The sequence below is a fragment of the Neopsephotus bourkii genome, unplaced genomic scaffold (assembly GCF_033783945.1).
Source record: "Neopsephotus bourkii isolate Nb327-2 ecotype Australia unplaced genomic scaffold, CSIRO-AGI_Nbou_v1 NB_1574, whole genome shotgun sequence".
NCBI lineage: Eukaryota > Metazoa > Chordata > Aves > Psittaciformes > Psittacidae > Neopsephotus > Neopsephotus bourkii.
The window spans coordinates 3113999-3137603 of record NW_026902050.1 but is presented as its reverse complement, the minus strand read 5'-3'; the positions used below and the strand labels follow the sequence as shown (position 1 = coordinate 3137603).

The window sequence follows — 23605 nt, the reverse complement described above, 5'->3', positions numbered from 1 at the left end:
AAGGACACAGGTCTCAAGTGCCTCCCGCACTCCCTGGGAATTCAGAGCAGCTCAGCCAGGGACACCAGCTGGGAAGGCAGGGACAGAGCAAGCACAGGCTCCCCAAGGGCTGGGAGAAGGATTTTCAGAGGAGGGGAACGCAGGGAGCCAGAAGCACACATTAAGTTGCCTTGAGACAGCAGAGACCACCCTGAATTCACAGCTTTTCAAGACCAGCCTGCACACACGGTTCACATACACTGAGTAGAACACAGGCAGCTCCACCACTGCACAGCCCCGACACCTCCCCTTCTGCGGCAACCTCCTCAGACACCCTCAGCAGGATAAGGCAGCAGCAGGGAGGATGGATCTGTCCACTCTAGGCTACAAGGATGTGCTTGCATATAATCCTGTAAAATGAACAATGTTTATGTGAATAATTTTGTCCTGTCCTTCACCAGGGATTAAATGAGGTTTGCCCAGAGTAAAAACTGCTCCTACAAAAAATAAACAGCCAACTTAAAAATGCAGATTGCAAGAAACTGACAGGTGTTTGGAGCAATCAATTTTTACATGCATCTTATGCAACGCAGTGCAATTGAACAAACAGAAGATGGCAACAGCCCATCATCAAGTGCCTCGTTCAAACAAGGATTTTCCATTTCATACAAACACACACAAAAAGGTTTGAAAAGAAAACCCTGGAAATGCAGCACTGAAATAACAAGATAAAATACTGCATGAGAACACCTTTGATGATGTTTTCTGCTGGAACACAGGTTTGTTTTTTTGTTTTTCTTTTTTTTTTAACAGCTTCACTTTAGATGCTGTTTTATGCATGATGAAAAGGTTGACATGTATGTATTGTAATATTTAATTAGGTATTCGGATTAATGCAAGCATTATAAAACTACTTACATTGTTCAGGGGAGATAGTTTCTGGAAAGGAAGATGGAATATTTTGGATATTTATCCTACTTTATATAAAAGTATTTTAAATGGCTAAAATACCACAGAATGAATCCTATTTTTAATCATCCCTGTGGAAAACCATGTTCACATAGTCTAGCTCTGGAATAAAATTTGCCATTTTGTACTCTTAAGGGTCTATGCACAAACCATATATATACAAAACCACACTGAGAACCATTTTTGGCACTGGGTTGCACAGCGTAAATTCTCACAAGAACCAAATTAGATGAAGTAGCATCCTGGGTTGGTTTTGTGAAATGGTAATATTTAGGACTGGAAGATCAGTTATGTACACACAGACATTAATAACCAAGGATTCTCTTCTTCAGGTCTTATATGGTTAAAGAAAACCAAGACCAAGTGCTTTTACAATGCAAGTAATGGTAAATCACCGAACAGTTTCTGGCTCGAAAACTGTGCTTGATAATTGCTGTGTTAAATTCATACTACACCACTACCCCCGGTCTCTGCTTTGCAGCTATTCCCCTTCTAACACCTTTGCAACACTCTCACAGCTACAGGAACAGGCAGGTACACACAGCCTATCTTTTCCACTAAGGGAGACTGCTACACAAAATCTTCCAATAACAAGATCCTTTATTTATAAGGCTGCAGTTTTTTGCCCTCTCACTTGTTGCCCTCCCCTCCACATGCACATTGCCTCGCCATGAGGCTAAGCTGGTGGCTCATGATGCATGTTCCACAATGTGCTTAGCACACAACATAGATGGTACCATCATATATTTACTTTCTTGTAGCCTTCTCCAGTATTAACCTTTTGAGCTGAATTTTTCTGTGCACTATAAAGCCTATCTTTATGCAACCAAAAGCATTTTCTGTCTCGCAAGAAGGCACATAGACCCATTACAACACGTTTTACATCTGCTTGGAGAGAAACTGGATTCCACAGTCAGCTGTATCCCTTATCAGATGGAAGTACAGACATGCCCATTACTAGTGGATTGGCTACTGGCAGAACAACTGTGCTACAGATGAAGATGGCTTTTTCCATCTTCATTGCCCACTACTGCTCAGAAACTGGAACCACTGGAACTAAGGCTCATGAGCCTGCTGGACGTAAGGCTACTTGACCACAGCCAGGCTATAAGTTTCCACCAGTCTCCCTCACGTCTGGTTTCATCCAGGTTTTTCTATGACCTGTTTATGCAAATTTCTATTTTCTATTTGCATTATTTTCTATTTTTCAGCTTCTTCTATTTCTTCTATTTTCTATGCTCCACCACCTCCTCACCATAAACAACAGACAACTGACTTTGTGTCCCACACACTTCACTGAGCCAAGTCCTTCCAGAAGCAGATCATAGAATAAGCACACACCTCCTAAGACTAAACAAAACTATCCTGGCTACTAGACAATATTTTAAATATATAGTATAGCAGAGTAGAATCACAGAAAGGTTTGGTTTGGAAGAGACCTGAAAGACCATCCAGTTCCAGCCCCCTGCCATGAGTAGGGCCACCTTCCACTAGAACAGTTGCTCAAAGCCCCATCCAACCTGGCCCTGAACACTGCCAGGGATGGGGCAGCCACAGCTTCTCTGGACAACCTGTGCCAGTGTCTCACCATTCTCACAGTGGAGATTTTTTTCCTAATATCTAATTTAAATCTCCCCTCTTTCAGTTTAAAGCCATTCCTCCTTGTCTTGTCACTTCATGCCTTGTAAAAAGTCTCTCATTTCTACATATGGCACATGCTATAGGATTCATTACAGATGTGCAGAACAAGAGAGCTCAAACCCCTCCCAGAATCATAACCTTCTTCCAGGTGGATCATGAGCTTCCTACTCAACTCCAGCAAAGCCCAAGGAGTTACTTCCATGGAAACCCCACTGTTTGTCCCTAAGCCGGGACACAACGGAGAGGTGCACAGGATTCGCCACCTACACGTCTTCTAGAATGTTACACACCCTCCTTACAGGATGTGGACACACACACACTATGCTTTCTCACTATCCATTTATTTTTTAACTAAAGGCTACATTTACATAAGATTTCCTACTAGGAGAAAGTACTGCTGTTTCCTATTAAGAATTTTATACAAAAAAAAAAATCTATTACTCAAAGCAAGTGCACCAGGGGTGACCGTCTTCAAAGAATGGCCTAAAGATACCCCTTTCAGGGGACCAAGGAGATAAATCAGCCAGTAGTTTCTGGAAAACACAGTCACACAAGGGAACAGCGAGGCATCCACACGAAACCCCACTCTGGGAAAGGAAGACGCAGCCGTGTGCATACAGGCCAGCCAGATGAGCCTCTGGCTCTGAAGCCTGATGACTTGGATGTACACAGCACTGTAAAATCACCCCCAAAATAAGCTTACTTTATCTTGACGGGATGTATCTGTGATAATCCTTTATCACTGGTTTATACACTCACATATACAATAGTCCTTTGAAGATGCTGTTTATGAAATATTTTCCCAGGGCTAAAAATGAATTGCAAAATAATATCCTAGTCCTCAAATACCAGTAACTATTTTTGTCTGGATTTGATACGGCATTTTGGTCCTTCTTGAAATTAAAAGATACAAGGAAGTGCATAGGAAGTCTCCAGCCCTGACCTACCACTGTCATTTCAGAAAACCACATGAGGACAGAAGTGTACATAAATTCTGGCTGTGCAGTCTGAGACTCCCATTTTTTATATGGTGCAATATGTAAAACATGGTTTTCTAGGCAGTGGCATAGCAGCCAATCAGACTCAAGCCTGCAAAGAGCACAAAACTCATGAACACTTGCAATTTTTCTTCATTTAGGAAGCCCTGCACTACTTTGTAATTAAGCAGCCCAGCCAGAACTCTCTGTGCTATCTGGTTATTGTGAAAGAAATGTTATGTGAACATGTACTTAGAGACAGCTCCAGACCGCTACCTGTGCAAGATTTTTGTCACTGTGTATATTATGCTCTTTACTTTTGAGTTCCTCTACCAATAACCTTTACTGTAGCTTTGCACCAGTGCTGCTTCCTAAGAATCTTAAAAAAGGAAATCAAAACCTCAAAAGTTCTAAAAATGTGTCTCTGCATTGATGCAGACCAGAATCTCATGAATTAAGCAATTGTAATTGCATAACTAGTGCAACTGTAAATGGGCTTATTCAAGTGTGCGTCAGCCCCATACCTCAGCTATCCCCACTGGACCCTGTGCCACCCTGCAAGACAAAACAGCTGCGTTGTGAGCACCAGAGCTGCCATCACAATGCAGTCAGAGACCCAATGACTCAGTCTCAGACAGATCCTTGTAAGGCCTCAGAAGGCTGTTCAACAATGATCCACAGACATTTACCCATCAGCAAAACAAAACCAGGCAGGAAGTATTTGCCAGCAGCTTTGATAGGGTAAAAACCAAAATCCAGCAGTTCTGCAATACTTTTGTAATTAGCATGACTTCTAGTAGGATTAGTCTAGAAAGATATTTATCTTGTTCATCCTGCTTTTACCAGCTTAGAGCTTGGCTACAGACACAATACAATCTATATGTTTTCACATTTAGTGGGGCTGGAAGCACTGACTACTTATTAGAAGGTTTTGAGAACGGGGCACAGATCTGTAAGATCAGTAGTGACAGATATTGCTTATCTATGGCAATGGTTTGGTGGGGTAAGATCCTTCATTTAATAAAAAACAAGTCTCTGCCTGTCGTTCCCATTCCTGTTCACAAAGGCTTCAGAACTTCCACCCCAACTTGCACTTCTGTCCTCAGACATATGAAGAACCAAACTGTAACCACCAGCTCTTTCAGTTACCAGCTATGCTCTGATACTTCGCCGGTTTTCTCCTGTCTCTGAATACATATTCTCCATTTCTGACACAGAAGTCCATCAGCAGGACCATAAAAAGGGTTTCCTTTCATAGGCACTGAGCTCAGAAAAAAAGTTAAATTTACTTTCTTCATAAAACAACAATTAGACCAGCAGAGAAATTCTGGATTTGGGGAGAAGATGACAACTTGTGTAGCTAAAGGTAAAATACATTATTAGTCTGAATCACTAGAAGTATGCCATATACAGCACAGGTCTTTGGCAATCACACTCACTGCTTGCTTTCTAACCCTTTGGGAATAGCAGCTGAATCTTTAGATCCCTAAATATCAGATTTGGCTGGCATTTTGGAAAAATATCCGTGTTTGCATAACAAAGCAACCCTTTAGTTTGTCCTGCTGTCTACAGTCATTCCAATGGGATGAAACTGTACACAAAACTGGGACATCCTACCCACGCTTCAGGCTCTTAATCCTCTGCCCTTGAAAACTGCTTACTTCTCTCTGAAGCACGCAAAAAAATTATCTGTGCTGCAACATTTAATCCATCACAGAATGGCAGCTTACACTTGAAAACACTGCATTTCTCCTTCTTTTGGGCTTCTTTTGGACTTCATGAAGACTTCCTGGAGAGCTGCACATTTCAATCTTTTACTAAAGGCAGCACTTTGGCTAATGCACTGGGTTAAAACTTGATTTGAATTGTTAAAATAGAACTAAGAATGACATTTCAAACAAAAAGTACAGCCGTGCCATTTGGCCATTTGATGTAATTTCAAAATACAAAGTATAAAAAAGTTATCCCCAAAGTTGCTCTCCCCTGGGTTCTGTTGCTTTTCAGCATATTACAATTTTTTCAATAATTTCACACTAATGACTAAGAAGCTTGAACTCTCTGCTGCATCATGAGACCTGCACAACTTTTCAGGGAGAAACCATATCATACACATATTTTAGCACCTCAACTGGTGTTCAAGATGACTTTTGCCTTCTTAGAAATGACTTCCTTTTCCAATATACACTGGCTACTCATGATCTTCAGAGAGAAGACCAGTGGCACTTCACTTCTGGTCCCCTAGCAAGTGATGTTCTGCTTCTATTGTTCAAAAACTGCTGCAGCCAGAGCTCCCTGCAGTTTCTCTGCACAGGAATAAGGCCAAGGACGGCTGCTGGCACAGCTCTTCAGCTCGATCCACAGAACAGAAGCAACAGGTACATCCTTTCCCTAGGATCAGCTAAACGAGAAAGCATCATCTTAACCCAGCCTTGTATCTGGATGCCTATAACTAGCAAGTGCTTTACCAGTGGAGTAGGCACCACTCTGTCTGCCTTCCTTTTATTTTCTTCCTAATCAATGACTCTCGACCACCATAAAACCAGAATTTTGCGTTAACGAGTAAATTGGTTTGAGTTAGTTCAGAAATTTTATGTTTCTATCAAAATATGATCAAGTTTTAAATAATCAAAAAACTAGGTTTTGGACAAAAAGAGCATGTGAGCATATTAAACATGTATAACTGGTTTACATCTATGTAAAACTACTCTCACATGTAGCCTTTTGATAAACTCCACTGGCAATAGTCTGCCATAACCATTCAGTGGAAACAGTCTGCTCAAATTAAGTAACAAACTTTACAACACATGAAGTGTTTTGTTTAGTTTGTATTGTATTTCAAGTACAGTGATAGTAACCAGAAGCCCCAGATAATAAACAAAATGGAAAAATAACACAACAGGTGAAAGCAAAGTGAGAGGGAGAAAGGAAATGTCACTAACCAGACTGAAGAAAGGATAGCTCTCAAAAGCCACTGGGCAGCTTTGAATAGTTAACATGAAAAGGTGCATTTTGAGGGTTGAGCTTTTCCTCCTGTACCTCAAAAAACAAATCAAACACATACAAAATAGTGTCCTTCACTCACTATTAAAGCTAAACATGCTTATATTTATACCTGCTGGGCAGCAAAGTCAGTGAGTTAGAGCATTAAACTGCAGGCCAGAGCAGCAGGGTCACACTGCCCATCTACATTTATTTTTAAATACTGTGGCTTCAAATCATCAGAAATATTTTACAAAGCACAGAAAACCAGCCTTGGCTTTGCAAAAACAAAATGGCAACTTTTGACTTCAACCTAAAGAAACTTCCCCTCTAGAAAGAATGAATGCAAGATTTCATTCAAAGGCTGGCTGGTTTAACAACCTTCCCATACTCTCACTCTGGGGATGCAGTTACATTATGTAAGTGGAGCCAAATAAAAATTGTTCTAAAAACACCTCACAAAATTTCAGTGGGTATTGTTCTGAAAAGTCATGGGACTAGGAACAGTGACTAAGGATTAACATGAAGCCTGCCCACACAAAGAACAGACATGCAGTGCTCACTGGAGTACTGGGCTCTTCACTACGTTGCTAGGAAGCCACTCGGCCTTCTGAAAGCAATCTGGACCCCTATTATAATGCAACTGGTGGAAATCAACTGCAGTGTCAACCTTACAGTGTTATTCTGGGTTACTCAGTATAAATGATTCATGTAATAGTCTACAGTAGTCATAAACATGGTACTGGAATTGTTTTTCTTCAGAGAAACGAAGTCAGTACAAAACCACGGTTTGTTAAACATTCACTCACCCAGTATCAGCCCCAGAAGTGCTTCCTTCCAGAACTCCACTACACAACATTGCAAAATAAGGATAGGCAGCAGTAGCTTGCAAAGCGCGTGTTGTTCATTGTATCATCACACTCAGCTGAGAAGCAACTGCCAGCCCTGCCAAATGCGTATTACACCAGAAAGCTTTCTCTCAACATTATCAAGGCCAACTAGAACAAGATGCTTCCCTTTCCATTTCAAAGCATTCTCTGTTTTCAATTTTGGGTGGCGGGGATCTAGGGCAGCAGCAGCGGGAGGGATAGGAAAGGCTATCCACACAACTACGATTCAAAATGATATATCTACTTAAAACATCAAAGCCCCGTTTCTAGGCTGCACAAGAACAACACATGACCAGGTATGAGATCCAAGGAAAGGAACCAAGCATTAGAAAGTGCTGTGAATCCTCTTTAAGCAAGCTGGAATTGTTCAAGTCAGATGCTCAATTCAAATTGAGCCTTTCACATTGGAAACAATAACAATGCAATGAAAACCCAAGCATGCAATCAAAACTGTCCTGCAACTTGCCTCATATTGGAGATCAACTCCAGCTCTCTGCTTCAGCTCTACTTGCTCCAGCGTCGGTGTGTACTATGGTCACACCTGGCCACGCGCTTTCAATAAGGGCCAAAAGTCTCTAAAACATAAGTTCTGTATCACTGACAAATGAACACCTCGTGACTGATGACAACATGCATAACCAGAGATGACAGCTATGTAAGACTTACTGCTTTAGTACGTGGCAAATCTTTTAAGCAGTTCCCAGAGCCTGGTCTTGATACAGCTGCAGGGATTTCACATGTAACTACACTTCTACCTGCTACAGTGCCAGACACTAACAGTCTACCATACATAAAATCAAGTGGTTTGTCCATAAAGAACCTTTCTTGGAAGAGTACAACACACGCCCGACAAAGGAAAGACAACACACAACTATGTAGAGAACTCAAATGTGCCCGTTTCCTAACAGTTATTACCTTGAGGAGTGCTCATTCCCCAGTGGCATCCTGGAGACATCCAAGCTAATCTCTCATATTTGAATGAAAACATAAGCATGATGCATTTCTCCCTCTAACCAGATGTTGTGGTTTAACCTCAGCCAGACAGCTTGTTCACTCACTCCCTACCTTCTTGCCCTCCCCCTACTCCCGGAGGGATGGAGAGGAGAATTGAAAAGAATGCAACTCCCACAGGTTGAGATAAGAACAGTTTAGTAACTAAGGTATAACACAAATCACTACTGCTACCTCCAGTAATAATAATGATACGGGAAATAACAAGGGAAGAGAATACAACACCTCAGCACCAGCTGACCAATAACTCGCCCCCCCCCAGCCTGACCAAGCACCAACCGATACCTCCTCCAACCCTGCAGTCCACTTAGCCCTTCCGGGTAACTCCCAGTTACATCCTGGACATGACGTGCTGTGGTACAGAATAATTCTTTGGTTAGTTTGTGTCAGGTGTCCTGTCTCTGCTTCCTCCCGGCTTTGCCTCCTCCCTGGCAGAGCATGAGGCTCACAAAGTCCTTGGCCAGACCAAAACATCATTTTTATCAGCTCTGTTCCCAACCCGAAAGTCAAAACACAGCACTGCACCAGCTACCAAGAAAGAGAAAAAATGACTGCTACTGCTGAACCCAGGACACCAGAGCAGTGAAACTGCACAGAAAACAAGTCCCGAGATGGGACCTTGCAAAGGAAAGAGTAGTTCCTGCTCTGCAGAACCAGGGAGCTCACCTGTGGTGGGATGGAATGGTCAGTCTGAGTCCTGCCTTCCCTGAGGCAGGAGTACTGTAAGGACTCCCGATCACTTGCCTGTGCTCACGTCCACTTTATTTAGCTAGGAGAAGTCTACTTTATAGATCTAAATATATCAAATTGTTAAGTCATTCAGGGATGGAGGCTTATGACTGGACTGTAATCAGTTAACCAGCCCAAGAAGGAACATTATACTTCAGAAAAAAACAGAAGATAAACTGCTCTGCTTTGTAAAGAAGAGCTAGTTGTAGCTCATGCTTTCCGTACCCAGAGTCATGGCAGGGTTTCATGTATCTACACCTCCTGGCATGACCTGAGGACACCTGCAGTAAACCTGACACGCTTTAACAGTGTGTTACATTGATACTGGTTACATTGATGTGGCAGAAAAGACTTCTGCTATCATGTATGTACAAGTAACATTAATGAGCCCTGGATGTGTTGAAGTGTTAAGACCCATCTCCAGAAAACCAAGCAATTCTTCCGGCAGGAGTCCCACACCACATCATTACCTTCAGGTCCAGCACGGTGCACATTCACCTCAAGCACACAGGTGGTTTGGGGCCACTTTGGGGAAACTGGAAAATAAAAAAGTCAGGGGGGTACAAATAACATACCAGACAACAGTGCTTCCTCCCCATCTGCCTACACAACAAAAACATCATAAACACAGCAGCAGGGACTGCCGCAGCATAACACCTTTGATGTTTTGCAACAGGCCTGCTGCCGTAACAGACTCACAGCCTCCCTTGAAAATCCTGATGTTGTCTTCCATCTGCTTTGTAACCACCTCTTCAGCTTCTTTTCAAGCAGAGACACGGTAAAAACCCTCCTTCTGCTACTGTAACCTGTTCACTGGTGCCCTTGGAGAACGGTCAGGCAGGGAGGGTGTGGAGAAGTCAAAAAAGCTCCCCATTCTGCACTGATAATTAAAGCTGAAGGGCACCTGGGGAAGCTGGCTACCAGCCGGGGCTGTGCTCTGGACTCCACTGCCAGTTCGCTTTGAGTTGCTCAGTCTTCAAACAAGAATCTTAAGTTTCACTGTGTGGCATTTTACTCTACCAGAGCCCCATCCTTCAGTGACAAGCCTGCCATATTAGCCCAGAGGAAAGACTATTTCTGTCACACAAAGGCTGGTAGTCTGATCCAAACTGTTAGCTGCAGGGTCAAGTCTTGATTTTCTGATGAATCGGCAAAAAAGGTCATTCAGTTCTTTTGCTCAATTGCTTCAAACAATGAGAACAACTTTTGAACGTTTAAGCTATTTCCTCCCTGCTCAAGTTTTCCATTTTGTTGGCCTCCAGGAGTCTGTGGTGCTGCACGTGAAGTGAGAACTGCCCTCAGGAGGGAGAGATTTGATAGAGGCTGGTGGGCAATTTTGCTTTGCCAAGAAGTTCCTCTTTTCCGTTACTTTGTGTTTTTCTACCAAAGGCACTTGTTTCAGCAGACTGCACTTTTCTTCCTCTTCTGCAAGGATTTCATCCAGACGCAAACAGAACATTGCTTATTTTAATATTAGGCTTAGATGAGGAAGCCATTGGAAAAAGTTTGTCATGGGACACACTCCGGAAGTTGACCTTGTTCCCAAAAGGCCAAGACTTGTGCTGCTGTTTCTGGAGAGAGGAAAAAAACAAAAAACCAACAACAAGCAAACAAAAAAACGAAGCAACAAAAAGGTGAGGTTTTTTAGACTGAATTACAAACAAAGTGCTTGTGATCAGCCAAAGCCTTATCTGACCCATTCCTCTTGTCCTTGTTTCAAAAAATGACAACAGGATGGACAGAAAGAGATGACAAAGTGGCTGACTGAGAGCCTTCCAGAGAGCACCTAAAAAGCCTTGTGCATTGTCCTGCCCGATCCTTGCTCGGCTGCAGCAAGTCTGCCAAAGGAGAGGCCAACAGGGCAGGGCTGCCCTTGGCTGTGCTGCAGAGCGAGGAGGCTTGTCCCAGAGCAGCCAACTCCAGAAAAGCTTCCCAGGGAATGGGCTTCATGGCTCAGGCAGCCCCTGACCCCGTCCTGTGGCAATGGACTCTCAAAGAGATGATGGCATTGTGCCCCAGTGGGAGCAGAGCTAGACACCTGCCTGAACACAGGATGGGAATCGACACGCTTCCCCCGCAGAGCTGTGCTCCCATCACATCGCCGAGAACCTGCACAAGGCCTGGGTCTGCCACCACGGGACTGCAGCCCAGCTGTAGAGAAGAAATAGCTTGTGCTGCCACCAACTCATGTCTCACAGTGTAAAACTGAGCTCCCAGCTCACAGGCATGACTCCTCTCTAGCCAATTTGCACATTCGGAATGAGAATGAGAATGGAAACAGAAACCATATTTTTCCAAAACATGCTTCAGTTAAAATAATACCCTATGGCAAACAGGAAAAGCAGCAGGCTTCTCCAGGGCCCCCTGCCTGAACCCCCTGGTAGGAGAACATATCCCACCGTCCCCAGCAGAATCCCCCCAGTCTGGCAAATAATGCTCGGAGCAACACAGCTCCTCCCGGCTGCTCCCAGTCTGTGCCACCAAGCTGTGTATCAGAACAAAGCAGGAGGATGGTCCCATCAAGCCTCCCAGTAAGAGAGGGGAAAGGGTTCGTGTGGGGCCTAGACATACAAGGACACTGGGCATGCACATGTGTGTGCACACATAAGGAAGCAGCTGGCACAAGGGATGAAGCGGGGCCAGCCACACTGGGTAGGTGTGCTGAAACAGTTACACTCATGACATGGGTGCAGGATGGTGAAAAGGGTAAAAAGACATGCAAGTGCTCCTCTAAGGGTGGCTGACCATCAGGAGGAGGGTTAAAACCTGAAACCTCTGGTACTCACCACTTCTTCCTATTACAAATTTAACCCTCTCTTCTCCTGAGGCACACAAAAAGCTATGACTCTTCAGGGCAGATGGATTTCTTTCTATTTGCTTGAAACTGAAGCCTGATGGTATGAGGTGTGACACAAAGTCCATGGGACATGAATCCTAAAGTTACAGCCCACGGGGAAGATGTAGTGCAACAGGGCCCACAGAAGCAGTGCTAGGGAAGCAGGCTGTTATCCACAATCCCCACAGGAGCTGCCACAGCTCAAGGAGACTGCCCTAAGAGGACAGAGCCCAGCGTCAGGCAGCTAAGAGGGAACCAGAGCATGCCCCAGCCTTTGACACACAAGAAAGTAACTGAAACCAAACTTTCACATCACAGCACTTGCTCAGATTCTGATTCCCAGCTCAGATACTGCTGTGGAAACAGCATATAGGAAGTTATAAAAACTGTAAATGAAACAAACATCCAAACAAACAAAACCAAAAGCAACAAATAATTGGCCATTATGGCTTTGACCTGGGAGTCTCAGAAATAAAAGAAGGGTGAGAGTACTCACCATAATGTAAAGACAGTTTTGTATCTGAAGATATCCCCTTATTTCACAGGGAAATATTCAATGAAATTTGGAGGAAGAAAGGGACTACAGGTTCAGGTGAACACACACTTGCTCTAAGTAAAGGTGTGTACATACCAGCAATGCATTAGCAGAAGGTACGTTCATTTGTCCATGCCTTTGGGCCCTTCTTGTAAGGTGATAAACACTCACAGAAGGGAAGTTCACAAGGAAATTGTTTATTTAACAGAGGGTTTGGGTATGCTCTGTAAAGTTAAGCTCAAGTCATGTACTAAATGTTTTAACAACACTAATGTATGCAACTTACATATTTCACTTTTTTTAAACAAACATATAAACCTCAATTTATCTCCCCAAACCTCAGATCTGTCTCAGAACATACTACTTTCTCACCTTCATAGCTTTTCCATTACCACGTGCTTTATTTTAAAGCCTCCCTGTAAATATACAGGAAAAACAGGAAAGGAGGAAGACAGACAAGGGATTAAGGGTAAAGAAAAAAAAATAAGAAGAAGAAGAATAAAGAGGAAAAAGACATACACAAAAGATTCCTCCCAGTTCTCAAGAATCCTTCTTAGCCTTTGAGTATGCCCTGAGCAACTCCAGCGTAAGCCCATGTGATCCAATGCAGAACTCTCCCGTTAACAAAGGCAGCTGCTCTCCAGGCAGTAAGCTTCACAGGAAAGGTCACAGCCAGGCCTGGGAACAGTTTAAGAGAAAACACCAGCCCCCAAATTAAAATCGCTTAGTGCTTTGCCAACTGCACAAACGTGTCCTTCTTGAAACCATTTCAACACTGAACTTCATGGAAGTACGTCGAAGTACACAAAAATAGCACTGGCCATCTGCAGCCGTGGAGATCTCAACCACATTTGGCCACACAGCAAGGCACAACTCCCTAGCTCTTCAGCTTTCTGCCTGCAGACAGACAGCATGCTCCGACCCACAGTCGCTACCAAGGCAGATAATGAAGATAATATTGCAAGGCATTTGCTTAAAGAGCTAAAGCCCGTCCAGCTGTAAGGGAGCAGCCAATGGATAACGCAGAAGAGACAGAACACTGCGCTCCAGCCAGTGAGTAACAGAACCGCCTGCAGCTTACACAGTTTTTACGGTGGTTTACATTACAAGGGCTTGTAAAGGGCTTATTCTGTAAATCTGCTTCATAGCTGAAGAGAGACAACTGAAGAGAGACCCCACATGCAACTTTATACTTCTTTCCAGGTGAAAGACTCTGCCTTTCCATTACATGCTCCTGTACATTACCAACGCTCCCAAAGATTTGCTTTAATTTTTTAGTAACTAGCACTATAATTATTCTTTTAAACTACAGTACAAATAGGGTGAAGAGGAAATCACCCATGCGTCATGCAAACCACAAACAGATTACTTGGAACACAAATGAGCAATCATAACTATAAATAAATACAGAAAACCAAGGCAAACTCCCACACCTGTTCAGCTGACACATGGAACTGTCTCAAGCTGTGTCACCAAAGGGCTGCTGACCTGAAGGTAAGGATTGCTCTGTACTGTATCATGGGAAAAGATACTTTTCTAAAGCAACTACATTTGGTTTAATTTATGGCTGAGGAAACATAACTATGTAAAACAGTGTGAAACATCAGAAAATAGAATTAAAAATCAAATATTACTATGTTTTTATTACTGTAATAATATTACTATGTTACTATTAAAATAGAGTATCAAAGGGAACAATTTCTTCACTTGAGCCAGATTTTACTTCTTTTAAATACTCGTTTTTAGGACAATAATACTACTATTCATTAAAATGCTTTATTGACATACTGTCCTGGTTTCAGCTGGGACAGAATTAATTTTCTTCCTAGCAGCTGGTAGAGTGCTGATGTTTTAGATTTAGGATGATAATGATGTTCATAAGACCGATGTTTCAGTTGTTGCTGAGTGGTGCTTACTCCAAGTCATAGGCTTTCCAGCTTCTCATGCTGCCCTGCCAAGGAGGAGGCGGGGGGGCACGAGAAGCCAGGAGGTGACACAGCTGGGACAGCTAACCCCAACCAGCTACAAGGATATTCCAGACCCCATGGCGTCATGTTCAGCATGTGAACGGAGGGGAAAGCTGACCAGGGGCTGCTGCTTGGGAATGGCTGGGCATTGGTCAGCAGGCAGTGAGGAATTGGTTTCATTTGTATCACTTTTTTTCCTTAGGTTTTATTTCCCTTTCTTGTCATTTTCCTTTTTATTACTATTTTTATTGTATTTATTAAACTGTTCTCACCTTCACCTCCCATGTTTTCTTTTACCCTTCTGATTCTCTCCCCCATTCTACCGGGAGGAAGTGAGTGAGTGGCCGCATCGGACTCAGTTGCTGGCCGGGGTTAAACCACGACATATACTACTGGAATAATTCCAAATTTGACATGACAGCTTCTTCTAAAAGCTGGTCTGTTTAATCCTTTAATATCACATTTTGAACTGATCATTCCTAATACCTTGGTCCTAACTTTCCCTGCTATGTCCACCACATCCTAATTAAGATACTATAACTGATGGAAGATAGGGAGGATTTGGGTGTGGGGAGGAAGGAAAAAAAAAGAGTATATTTGAGTTAAATCTGAAAATCTACATGCAAACTGCTGAAAGCACTGCTTAAGTTTCAGTTTGAATACCAGGGTTTGCACAAATACATCATACCCTCTTAATGCTAAAAGACCGTTGGTTTAGAATAATTTAGACCCTTGTCTGAAAATCAGAACTAAAAAAAAATAAAAATGTAATTTATCAGGAAAATTAAGCTGTTGAATTTCAAATTTCAAAAGTAGCATAGGGACTTCTGGACAGTAAAAAGAAATTAAACAATTACTGATGGGTTTCACAAGACAGAAATAAAATTGTGCCCTTGAGGTGTCCTCATGCTCCAACCAAAGGAACTTGCACAGCCCTTCAAAGAACCTGCTACTGTAACGAGAAATAAACAATCTAATCTACAGCTGCTCGTGATACCTGTTGGCTCTCCTCACTTGCTTTGTCCTTCAGAACACCAGAAATTAATCGTACATGCCAAGAAAACACCACGTATGGTCAAACTGATCATACCTTTGGTCAGGAAAATCTGTTACAAAATGCTGCCAATGCTAAAAGGTGTTGTGCTATGTGGTGTCAGCTTATGTGGCCCGTTCACCATTGCCAAGTCAATGGCAGTAAGTCTTTTACTTCAGCTTTCTTTGTGAAGACAAGCAGAAGCACAATGCAGAAGGGTGACACACTAAAAGTGTGGCTGTTGACCCAGCCAGACCACACTCCAGCAAGTCCCAGCAAAGGCGTGGGGTGACAGGGCTCTAGCATGACCCCATTTCACACCTACTTACCAAATTAACCTGTGCCCCTGCCTCCTGTTTTGGTCTAACCTGAAGACAGAAATGTTCATTTTCCTGGTTGCGGGGTCACCTGAAAATGTCTACTTGCAACATTCATTTCTCTTTTTAAAGGTTGAGCAGATGGGTAGGAGAGGAAGGAAGGACAGGAGCAAGGAGAACAGAAACTCAGGACTCAAGATCTGCAGCAGGTTTAGAAATTGATGTTTTGTATACAACAAAATGAGAATTAATTCACAACTGTGAAGAAGTCAAGATTTTTACCACAATATCGCGTACTTCTGAAAGGTGTTGATGGGATTCCTCTCAGCCCAGTCACTGGAGGAAATGCTTGTAATGCATTGAATTTACAAGCTTGGGAGAACGAGAAACACAGTTACAATCATTAATTCACAGGGATTTATGACTACTGGCTATGCTACACAAAGACATTAAAATCTTCACACCCCCACCCAAGAATTACAAAGCCAACCAAAAGAATACAGCTAGCCAGGGACAAATAACAGCCCAACAAAGAGATGTTACAGCTTTATTTCATGGGGTTTTTTTTTTTAAGATAACATTGCAAAGGTTAGATAATATAGCCAATTTATGCCAAATTGCACAGGTCAGCTGCTCCCTTCAGTTAAGAGATGAGGAAAAATGCACAATCCAGGCTAGGACACTGCTTGCTTCCCAGTGTAAAGCAAAGGGCTGCATGTGGATGAATGCAGTAATGGCCAGGGTGCTGCTGCCCTGATGGGTGATACAGGGTCCCCATCTGCCAGCTCAATCAAGGGGCTGCAGTCCCTGCACAGGTATTAGTGATGCTATGTGGGGATGCTGGCAGAAGGGGTGACTATGTAAGGCTTGGGGATGAGATGCACATAGGAGGAAAAAAAGCACAGTACACAAAGCAGTTAGTTCACAAACCTCAAAAGCACTATCAGGACCATTAGGATGTTAACATCAGGATGTTAAGAAAGCTGTAAAGGACAGCATTCTGAGTTGGAAGATGCCCGAGCCCAGTTTTCTGTTTGATTCACCCCACATTCAGGAAGTCAGGAGTTTGTAAATAAAATAGCACAGCATGAAAAAAATACCTCCCTCTATCACTGACAGCGACATCCTCACTAGAACATCCTGAACTTGCCTTTTTGGATCAACAGTACTGTTAACATGTGAAGAGTTGTTCACACTTCTGTTCTTCCATCTACTAACTGTAGCTGCAGACAGGACATACCCATACTGTCACCAAGGCTTGCTAGAAGCCACTGTTACTCATAGGGGCACAACAGTAGCAACCTTCATAGTACACACAGCCTCTCAGCCTTTCTCATCTCTTGCAGGGGATGCTATTCTCATCAGCACCCTGAGGAGCAGTCTGAGTAGAAATATGGCTCACCCAGCCCTCTGTCCTCTCACACCAAACATGAGAAATCAAGGGCTGGAAGGCACAGCAGTAAGTAACTGAGACCCTCCAGAAATTACTGCCACATTTATTGATCCCCCTTTAATATGAGCCACACCAGAGGAGACATGCACTGAGTGCCATCACGTACAATGCTACTTCACAGTTACTCACTTACTAGCTCCTGTGACAGGAATTCTATGTTTGTTGTCATTCAACTATTCATCCTATATTCTATGCATCTATAACAAACAAAAATTACAAGCCAATATGCCATTTTTGAAGGGCTAAAATAGTACACTGTATTTTGCATACTTTTATTCTCTAAGGTATTAAAATCCAGACATTGCCTTATGACAAATGTTATAATAAGAACAGAAAAATAACAAAATTTTAGTCTCTTGGCAAACTTGCAGGTCAAACGTACCAACAAATCTCCACAGTCACTGCAAAAAACGCCTTCCAAAAGAGACCAGCAATTACAACCATGACCCCAGAACATCTCTGCCCCATACCAACCCCACACCAGCTGCCAGGTCAGTGCCTTAGTGGAGGTGCAGCCCTGAGCACACACTGCTGAGAACCAGTCAGGGGCAGAAGACTTCCCTTGGGACAGTCCCTACCTGGCCCTGCCAGCTCTGAGCCCCAGCAGCCCATTGAACACCTTCAGGGAGTAACGCTGAAACAGAAATGCAGGATCCCACCGCTGGCATATCACAGCTAGCAGGCCCTGCTTATATTTCCCTCTGCTGGTCCAGCTCCTAATGAACACGAGAGCCTGCCCATCCTTTCAAGCCCCAGAGGCCTAATGCATCCTGCCCTGTTGGTTTCCAGCTGGTGTCTGGGAACATACTCTGCTCAGCTCCAGACAGTGGGGAGGCAGCTTGCTCTGTGGTGGCCAGGGACATGCATCCAAACTGGGGGCTGCTTTCCAGCTGAATTATACCAGCACTGCCAGGACTGCAAGTTCAGACCACTACCAGTATGTCAACTGCATTAGACAGAAAATCTAAAAAAAAAAATATATATAAATAAATAAATAAATAATTCTTCTTTCAGCACAACTCAACACAATTCACAACTGCTGTGGTTTGTGTAGGGCACATCAGACATAACCTTTGGTGTGCTCTTCCCTGATAAATTCCAGCTTCCAGTTCAGAAAAGATTTCTGGGGACAATGATTGATGTCAACAATTCCTGACCCAGTAATTGCATTGCATATTTATTCATCAAGCAGCTGTATTAACTTTGATAAATACCTAAAATAAGCAGTCAGTTCTACAGAACCTTCTTTACAGTGGGGTAAGAAAAAAAAAGAATCTTGTAAATATTATTCTTATGTTCAGAAAAGCAGCTGTGAACTTTGAGATTTGACAGACAAGTTACAGAAGTGAAGAAGTGCCTTAAGGATATTGGAAGGGTAATAAATGATAGCGTAAGAGTTTGAATACAGAAGAACCAAGCATTTTTAATGGCTTATGCAATTTTTCTTTTGTGTATTTTGCCAAGACAACATGATTTGCAAAATAACAAAGTTCAAAACTTTGATATATTTTACCACATCAATCTTACTTGTTTGGTGAATCAAGTTTGCTGGGTTTGCAAAAAATAGTTGATATTATTTACATAAAATAAATATATCTTACACTAGACTGAGCATTTGAACATGAAATGATGCTCAGGTATGGAAGACTATTCTCACATACAAATCACAAATTGCTGGGTGCTAATACATGCCCTCCAACACACACGGACAAACAGCAGCAGTTACATAGCAGTTAAACAACAGCAATGTTTCAAGAACTGGAGAAAACAGAAAAAGAATCCTTAAGGCTAGTCATCACCTCAAATGGCATTTGGACAAAAAGGTTCTACATTGACCCACTGATTAACATAGAATCAGAGAATCACAGAATAGTTACAGTTGGAAAGGACCTTAAGATCATCAAGTTCCAAACCCTGCCAAACATTAAATAAGGAGTTTTCTCAGTTTCCAGATAAACTCCAACATGGAACAAAGGGTGAGTATCTATGCTCATTTCAAGCTGCATATCACCTAGTGGAAGCCCTGCAAGTTCTCACAAGAGAAGATGTTCTTTTTATGGAGGTTTAAGGGCAGCTTGAACAGGAATGCAACCAGAACAAGCATGAAAGGGCAGCTTCTCTATGAAGTGGAAGCATGACTTCTGCCAGCTACATGCAACCCATCTGGATGATGACGAGCCAGCAGGTCACGACCCTGCTAGACTGGTTGTTTACCAGAGCACAGGAGTCAGACCTCGTGGTACCACACTGTCATGGCTCCTATAGGATCCACAACTGACAGAGGGAAGAGGCTAGCAAGCTGACAGTGTTGCTTCCAATGATGAATTATTCAGAGCAGTAGGGACAAGGCCTTTCAGAAAGAGGTGATCATGTGACTATGTGACAGAAAGATTAGATAAAATTGATCCTGAACACAAATGATGTGATCCATGGCAGGGGGGATACAAAAGCCTCTACCTTATCCATGCAGTGATGAACGTAGTAGGATGAACATGGTCAGATTGAACATGACTACTCTGTGATTCAATCCTTAACCAATTTTAATGTCTGCCTGCAGTACAAATCTTCAGATGGTCTAAACAGGCATGGCACTATGGAATCCCCCCAGTGCTGCAGAATTACACTGTCCTGTGTTATGATACAAAATAACCGTATTTTCCTGTCTCTCACATAGGTCTTCCAGCACAAGAAGCATCCTTGTGCCTAAGAATGGAAGGCACTCTAAACCCTTAAGAAAGAGCAGCACAACAGTCAAATCAAGAGAGGTAAGGACATGTCATTGATACTGAAAGATTTAGTGTCTAGCTTGGACTTTGCCCTCCTTCTCAATCACAGTTAGTTGATAAATCTGCTGTTATCAAATGTCTAGGGTGTCTTCCATGCTGCGTAAACACAATACACTTTTTACAGAGCTTTAACATACACATCTCTAATCATGCACTTTTGAAATATTCCTTTGTTGTACAATGCCTCAGCACAAGAAATACTTCATGAACCTCCTAAGCCCTTTAATATCTGCTACTGAGTCCAAGTGTAGAAAGACCCAACACCAGGTACTTCACTTTAGGAAACCCTACAGAGCAGGAACAAATTCTGAACATCATATGCAGAGAAAGGGTCCTGCCTAGAGAGCCTGACAGGAGGAAGAGAGTATGTACAGAGCAGAGAGCACTGGGAAGGCAACAGTTTTTAAATACACATTGTTACTGTCTCAAATAAAAATGCTATTTGCTATTGGTGCTTTTCTGGGACATATTTCTAGTTTTAGCAATATCACTCCAAGCCTTGCCTATTATTACCTAAGTATAATGCACCTTCATGTAGTAGTTATAACACCTGCTCTCCTCACCATCTTTTTCCTTGAAAAACTCAACCAAACAAAACCGAATGCCTTGATGACATAAAGATGGGATGGCAGATACTCATGTAGGAGAACTACCAGGAAGAGATTAACTGCAGGCCTTGAGTGTGATAACAGGTAATGCCTGCTCCATTGCTCTACATATCCATGCAAGTTTCAGAACAGCATCTAAGATGGGAAGCCTTTACAGTGTCTGCAAAAGAGATACAGAAAACAGTACACTAAAAGAAACAATTTTACCTATTGGAAAGAAAATTTCTGTTTCTAGTTATTGCAAGATTGCATTCAGGTTCCAATCTGCTGCACAGAGGCATCAGCTATGGACTCTGAATTGTGGCAATAAGGAAATTCTTTATTTTCTAAAAGAAGAGGTGGTTGGGTTTTTTTTCCCAGCTCTGTAGCACTTATTTTCCAGTTGCCTATATTTTCAATTGCCAGATACAGCAGCATGATATCTATATCTGCTCTGTCTTCCCCACAGAGGATAATCCACCCCCGTAAACATTCTGCCAAAGAAAATCAGACAGCAGATGTGATTTCTTCTTGGAGACACTCTAAAATTTAAATCTGAATGACTGGAGAGGACAACTGTAGCTTGTATGTTATGCTAACACACAGGCACACACCTGTGTGTCATGCTACTAAAAGTTTCAAACAAACTGTGCTAGCTGCACATACAGGTTTCTCTGAAGTCAACATTCGAAACTAATGGCATACACTATGTACTTCCACACTTGATTAACAAAACAGTGTTTTTATGTCTGTATACAAAACAGAACACTTGTACGAGGAATATTCATATCCCTCACATGCTTCCTGGTAAACCACTGTTAAAAATACATACTGGTTCTTAAGGGTTAATGAGACATATTTAGAGTCTCATTCTAAAGACTGACTGTGGCTCAGTCCCCCTCCTAAGTTCACAGCGCATAAGCGTACACACAGAGGAAAGAGGCAGCCCAGGGCTTGAAGACAGGGGATTAAAGTCAAAGGGAGAAGCAACTGGATTCTCTGTTGAGAACAGCAGCATACCCTTAAACATCAGCAAGAAGTGAGATGGCACCACTTGGAAAATACAAAACTATGCATCCCTGCTGGAAATTATACACTGTGGAAATGTGGTCATTTCTGAGGAGTATGGCAAGTTTATTTTGAAGTGAGAGTAGAAATCTTACACTAATTAATGGAAAGCATAGCACCACTTTTTCTTACAGAGATAATCTTTTCTCTGCTTCTAGGAACAAAGATACTGTAAGATGGTCAACACCAGCACAAACTCCTTCGGAAACAACTGCAGTCACAGCACAGTAATAACCAAGACAGTCATTCCCCTGGTCTACTGTTTCATTTTCATAGTAGGACTGTCGCTGAACAGTGTGGCAGCATGGATCTTTCTCTATGTTTCTAGCAAAAAGAGTTTTATTGTTTATCTCAAAAACATTGTTGTTGCTGATCTCCTAATGAGCTTGACGTTTCCTTTCAAAATTCTTGCTGATTCAGAAATTGCGCCTCCACAGCTCAACATGTTTGTGTGCAGATACTCTGCTGTTGTTTTTTACACAAACATGTATATCGGGATAACATTTTTTGGCCTCATTGGTTTTGACAGATACTACAAAATTGTAAAGCCTTTATTCACCTCCTTTGTTCACACAGTTAACTACAGTAAGGTGGTCTCTATAATCATATGGTTATTGTTAATGCTTATATCGCTTCCAAATATGATTTTAACTAATGAAATCACTAAAGAAAATTATTCCAGAAAGTGTATAGGTCTTAAAAGTGAGCTTGGCAGACAGTGGCACAAAGCATCAAGTTATATTTGCACTGTAATTTTCTGGATTGTTTTTCTTCTGCTAATCATTTTTTACACTTCTATATCAAAAAAAATATATACCTCTTACAAAAAATTCAAAAGGAACTCAGATGTGACCAAGAGAAAAACCAGCCGTAATATATTCAGTATCATGTTTGTATTTGTCATTTGCTTTGTACCCTATCACCTCTGCAGAATACCATATACTCTAAGTCAAACTAGCCCACAATTCAACTGCCAGTCAAAAAAAAATCTGTTCTATGCAAAGGAATTTACTCTTGTACTGTCTGCTGCAAATGTGTGCCTTGATCCCATTATTTATTTTTTCCTCTGCCTACCCTTCAAAGAAAAGCTGTATCAAAAACTGCATCTCAAGCTAAACAATTCAAGTGAGGTTGAAATCTCTAAATGCAAAAGATCAAATACACTTCAGGATAGTATAAACATCATGTAGGTTCAGATCATTAAAATAATGCATGTTTTAGAAAGTTATTCAAGAATGCAAATGTCTCAAAGAAACTGAACAGATAAGAACCAGCAAGCAAACAGAAACAAGGTTTCAAAATAAAATGCCAACTGTTTTTTCTCTGTATAAAAACATTACCGTACATTGCAAATATATTCACTACACGCTATTTCAGCCAATGCTACAACTGCATTATGGTATGATATGACCTATCTGGATCTCAAATAAAAAGAGAGGAGTAACTGAAGAACATTCTGGAGCTCCAGGCCACAGTTCACTGGAAGGATTCTCCAACAGACCCAGTAATCAAACTGCTTTGTGGTTGTTTTTCAAGAAGCCAGGTACGACACACATGACAATCAGCAAACCAGCCTGAAGGACCCAGGAATAGCTGATCGCTCCACCTCACCTGGCACAGACCCCCTGGAATAAGCATCCTTCCAATGGGGTTCAGCATAAGACACTGCACCAGCCCGTAAAGAGGACTGAGACCCTGAGGGGAAGCACCCTCCTCTGTTTACCAGGTCACAAAACAAACAGTTGAAGGCAACGTGCTGTTTATGGAACAGCTTAATTCCAATAATCAGGGGAAAAAAGCGGGGGGAAGTAAAAAAATACACATCAAATCCTCAAAGATCTGCACAAA

The 23605-nt window shown here is 42.2% G+C and overlaps 2 protein-coding genes across 19 annotated transcripts in view; one reads left to right on the top strand and one right to left on the bottom strand.

Annotated features, from left to right (window-relative positions):
* Nucleotides 1-23605, bottom strand: part of MED12L (mediator complex subunit 12L) — a 151611-nt gene that overhangs the window by 78680 nt on the left and 49326 nt on the right. The window lies entirely within an intron of this gene.
* On the top strand, nucleotides 13709-23548 carry P2RY14 (purinergic receptor P2Y14). The gene is made up of 4 exons (XM_061371521.1): nucleotides 13709-13749; nucleotides 13859-14040; nucleotides 19991-20081; nucleotides 21916-23548. Exon 4 carries the CDS (start codon nucleotides 21934-21936, stop codon nucleotides 22945-22947), a length of 1014 nt encoding a protein of 337 aa, XP_061227505.1. The 5' UTR covers nucleotides 13709-13749; nucleotides 13859-14040; nucleotides 19991-20081; nucleotides 21916-21933; the 3' UTR covers nucleotides 22948-23548.